This window comes from Cyprinodon tularosa, unplaced genomic scaffold, assembly GCF_016077235.1.
Source record: "Cyprinodon tularosa strain WSP-4 unplaced genomic scaffold, ASM1607723v1 ctg716, whole genome shotgun sequence".
NCBI lineage: Eukaryota > Metazoa > Chordata > Actinopteri > Cyprinodontiformes > Cyprinodontidae > Cyprinodon > Cyprinodon tularosa.
In genome coordinates, this window is record NW_024039470.1 from 613,386 (window position 1) to 617,722 (window position 4,337).

Below are 4,337 nucleotides of genomic sequence, written 5' to 3' on the forward strand. Positions count from 1 at the left end.
GGACCTCTGTCCGATAGAATCTCCTGGGGAATGCCATGAAGCCGGAACACATGTTTGATAAGAAGCTGGGCTGTCTGGAAGGCCGTGGGAAGTTTTCTCAGGGGGACTAGATGGCAAGACTTAGAGAAACGGTCGACAATGGTTAGTATGGTGGACATACCTCGGGAGACAGGGAGACCGGTGACGAAATCAATGGCTATGTGGGACCATGGACGCGAGGGAACAGGTAGAGGTTGAAGGAGACCAGAAGGAGGTTGATGTGAAGCCTTGTTGCGAGCACATGTGGGACAGGCCAACACATACTCTCTAACATCACGATGGAGCGTGGGCCACCAGAAGCACCTGGAGATTAGAGCGACAGTCCTACTCACTCCTGGATGGGCGGAGAATTTTGCGGCGTGCATCCACTGGATCAGACGGGACCTGACAGAAGAAGGAACATATGTGCGGTTAGACGGACCGGTACCTGGATCTGGTTCGGTGGCTAGGGCTGAGTTGATTAGGTCCGTTATTTCCCAGTTGACCACTCCAACGGTGCATGAGGCTGGGAGGACAGGTTCAGGTGTCTCTGGATGATCGGCAGAGTAGAGACGAGAGAGAGAATCGGGCTTCACGTTCTTGGATCCGGGTCTGTAGGTGATAATGAGGTTGAATCTGGAGAAAAAGATGGACCACCTGGATTGGCGAGGGTTAGCTTGTTTGATTGACTGGATATGAGCCAGATTTTTGTGATCAGTCCACACAAGGACCGGATGCTCAGCTCCTTCCAGCCAATGCCTCCATTCCTCCAACGCCAGTTTGATTGCCAGGAGCTCACGATCACCCAGATCGTAATTTTGTTCAGCAGAGGAGAGCTTACGGGAAAAATAGGCACAAGGGTGTATTCTTTGATCTGAGTCGTCCTTTTGGGAGAGAACAGCTCCAACACCGGAATCTGAAGCGTCCACCTCAAGGATGAATTGTCTCGAAGGATCAGGTTGAATTAGTACGGGTGCTCTGGAAAACATGGATTTCAATTTCTCGAATGCAGCTTGGGCCTCGGGAGTCCACTGAAAAACTCGTTTGGAAGAAGTTAGTGAGGTTAATGGCAGGGTGGTTTGGCTATAGTTCCTGATGAAGCGGCGATAGAAGTTAGCAAACCCTAAAAACCTCTGTAATTGCTTTCGATTCTCAGGTACTGGCCAATCTAGGACTGCCTTGATCTTGTCCTCTGAAGGTTTTACCTGGCCGCCCTCGAGCACAAACCCCAGAAAGGTGACTGAAGACTGATGAAATTCACATTTCTCGGCTTTCACGAACAGCTTATTCTCCAGTAGTCTCTGTAGAACGAGACGGACGTGTCTCTTGTGTTCATGGAGATCCTTGGAATAAATGAGAATGTCATCAATGTAAACAAACACAAATACGTTGAGGAAATCTCTGAGAACATCATTCACAAGGGCTTGGAAACGGGCTGGGGCGTTAGTCAAACCAAAGGGCATCCCCAGGTACTCAAACTGGCCCAAGGGTGTCTTAAAGGCTGTCTTCCATTCATCACCCTCTCGAATTCTGAGGAGGTGATAAGCATTTCTTAAATCCAGCTTAGTAAAGACAGTTGCACCCTGCACTGGTTCAAAAGCTGAGGCGAGAAGAGGCAGTGGGTATTTGTTTTTAATAGTTATTTGGTTCAAACCTCGATAGTCAATGCATGGCCTCAGAGAACCATCCTTCTTGCCCACGAAGAAAAAACCGGCGCCCAGAGGAGAGGATGAAGGACGGATTATTCCAGCAGCCAATGATTCGTTGATGTATTTCTCCATAGTCTCTCTTTCTGGTTTGGAAATATTATACAGTCTGCTGCTTGGAAGAGGAGCACCGGGTAAAAGTTCTATGGCACAATCGTAGGGTCTATGTGGAGGTAGGGATGTCGCACTGACCTTACTGAAAACGGGGGCTAAGTCGTGATACTCAGAGGGAACGGAAGAAAGGTCAGGAGAGTCCATCTCCCCCCCACCTCTAGGAGGCCCCGCCATCGGGGCAGCAGAACGAAGGCATGTTTCGTGGCACGTAGTAGACCAAGATTCCAGGAGACGTTTGGTCCAATTTATGTGAGGGTTATGCTTCTCCAACCACTCGAATCCGAGGACCAGGGGGGAACATGCAGAAGGAAACACAAAAAAGGTGATAGTTTCTCGGTGGTTACCTGACAGAAGTAGCTCGAGGGACTGGGTTTGGTGGGTAACACGATGGAGTCTCTTTCCGTCTATGGCAGACACACTGAGAGGCTGAGACAGGGGAATGGTTTTAATCTGAAGCTGCTGGACGAGCTCAGAGTCGATTAGATTGCGCTCACAGCCTGAGTCGATGAAGGCGGAGAAAGAGAGACTCTGGTTATTACAGAACAAAGTAGCTGGCAGGAAAAGTCGAGGAGATTTACTTGAATTTATATGGCCCGCCAGACTCCTCATATCCTCTGGCGGGCCCCGGCTTTTGATTTTGCCGGGCAGGAGGCGATAAAGTGACCACTCTCACCACAGTATATGCAAAGTTTTCCAAGAAAACGCCTCTGTCTCTCCTCAGGAGAAAGCCTAGTGTGTTCCACCTGCATAGGCTCATTGTCCCTTTCGCCTGAATGAGAGGCCTGAACAGGCAACGATAGAGTCTGTGGCTTAGAACTCTGTGTGGGCATCTGCTCTGTAGAGGGAGAGAGAACAGCCATGTTATGAGTGGCAGAGGAAAATTTACTTTGCTTCTTGGAGCTGTTTCTGGCTCGGATTCTGTTATCTAATCTGATGGCGAGACGAATAAAATCGTCAAGGGAAGCTGGTTCATCGAGGGTAGCAAGTTCATCCTTGATTTGTTCATTTAGAGCCATGAAAAATGCCCCCTTTAGAGCGCTCTGGTTCCATCCGGAAGCTGCCGCTTTAACCCGGAAGTTAATTGAGAAATTTCCTTGTTTAAGGTTGAAAAGAGCTCTGGAATCGATCGTTTGGTTCCGTCTCCTGGTTAAATACCTGGGAAAATTCAGCAATGAAGTCAGAAAAACGGCAATTTACACCGTCGTCGATGGCAAATCTAGCCTGAGCCCAATCTAAAGCTCTTCCTGTTAACTGAGAGAGAATGAACGATATCTTCTTGTGGTCAGAAGAAAAACAACTAGGAGAGTTCAGAAAAATCAGCCGGCACTGGAATAAAAAACCCTTACAATCTTTCATGTTACCAGAGAATTTTTCTGGGAGGAGGAACTGGACCCGGAAATGGTTGCTGTGCAGAAGTAGCGTTAGCTCCATTCAGAAAGTTAGAGCAACTCTGTAGCATTTGATTATGTGAACCAACAAGATGGTATAACTCACGAAGCGTTTGGGTTTGTCCTTGGAGAAGAGCTTCCTGCTCGTCCAAACGACGGGTGAGGTGATCTGCTGGGCCTTGAGTTTGGCCGCAGTGTTCTGTCATGATCGGTTCTCTAATGGAGACCCAAAGATGCAGAACACCACTGACGGACACAGGATGAAAAGTTTAACAAGTTTATTTGCACAAGCACATAATATGCAGAAGACTGGTTCGGGCCTGGAATCTGGTTTCACCGGAGTCTGCGTGAGAGACAACACAGTTAAGGACTGTTGACGGGGTTTGGTTTCCAATGGTGCTCTGATAGTACCTTGAGGGTTCTTGAGGTTCTCCTTGGGAGAGTCACTGTTGGTTCTGGAGAAGGATGTGTTAGCAGAGTCCGTTAGCTGCTTCAGCGTCTCACGTCTTATAAGAACAGACCTTGGCTTGGGTTTCCTAGCTCTTGCCCAGAGCTGCTTAGAGGTTGACTGAGAATCTTCAGGGTTTGGCTCGGAGGGTCGGCTCGGCAGGTTAGCTCTTCCAGAGCTTTCACGGAGGAAGCACGAGTCACCTAGAGGCACAGAGACAAACGTTAGAATCTGACTCGGGATTAAGGACATGGAAAAATCACTGAGATCAAGGCTTTAGCGCTGACCAACTGGAACAACACTGCGGCGTTGAGGTAAGGTCTGAAGGCAGCTTAAGTAGTGGATCCTCTGATGGTCTTGATGAGCTGCACCTGTGCAGGAGGCTCCCTCAGAGGATCCACGGCGGACTCTGCTGGAGAAAAATGGTATTTTCTCCAGCTCCCAACAATAAATAGGCTATGTCTTACCTTGCCTTGTTGGAAAAGCATGGTTATGACCTGTTCTCAGCTCAGGAACTAGGGCCCGTATGATACCTGGTTGTTCCATAGGTTTGACTAAATAAAAGATTTAGATATGAATTATCAAGTTATTCCTGCAAAAAGTTCTGATGTTGCAGGGGAAGGTAATGAGTGCTTGGAGCATGCTCTTGTTCTGATGCCAGTT

The 4,337-nt window shown here is 48.4% G+C and overlaps 1 protein-coding gene across 1 annotated transcript; it reads right to left on the reverse strand.

The window, feature by feature from the left end:
• Window positions 1-508: 508 nt before the first annotated feature.
• Window positions 509-2,906, reverse strand: LOC119772565. Its single transcript, XM_038269021.1, has 4 exons — window positions 2,512-2,906; window positions 2,206-2,335; window positions 818-902; window positions 509-568 (listed from the first exon to the last, which is right to left on the reverse strand). Exons 1-4 carry the CDS (start codon window positions 2,852-2,854, stop codon window positions 509-511), a joined length of 618 nt encoding a protein of 205 aa, XP_038124949.1. The 5' UTR covers window positions 2,855-2,906.
• Window positions 2,907-4,337: the final 1,431 nt, after the last annotated feature.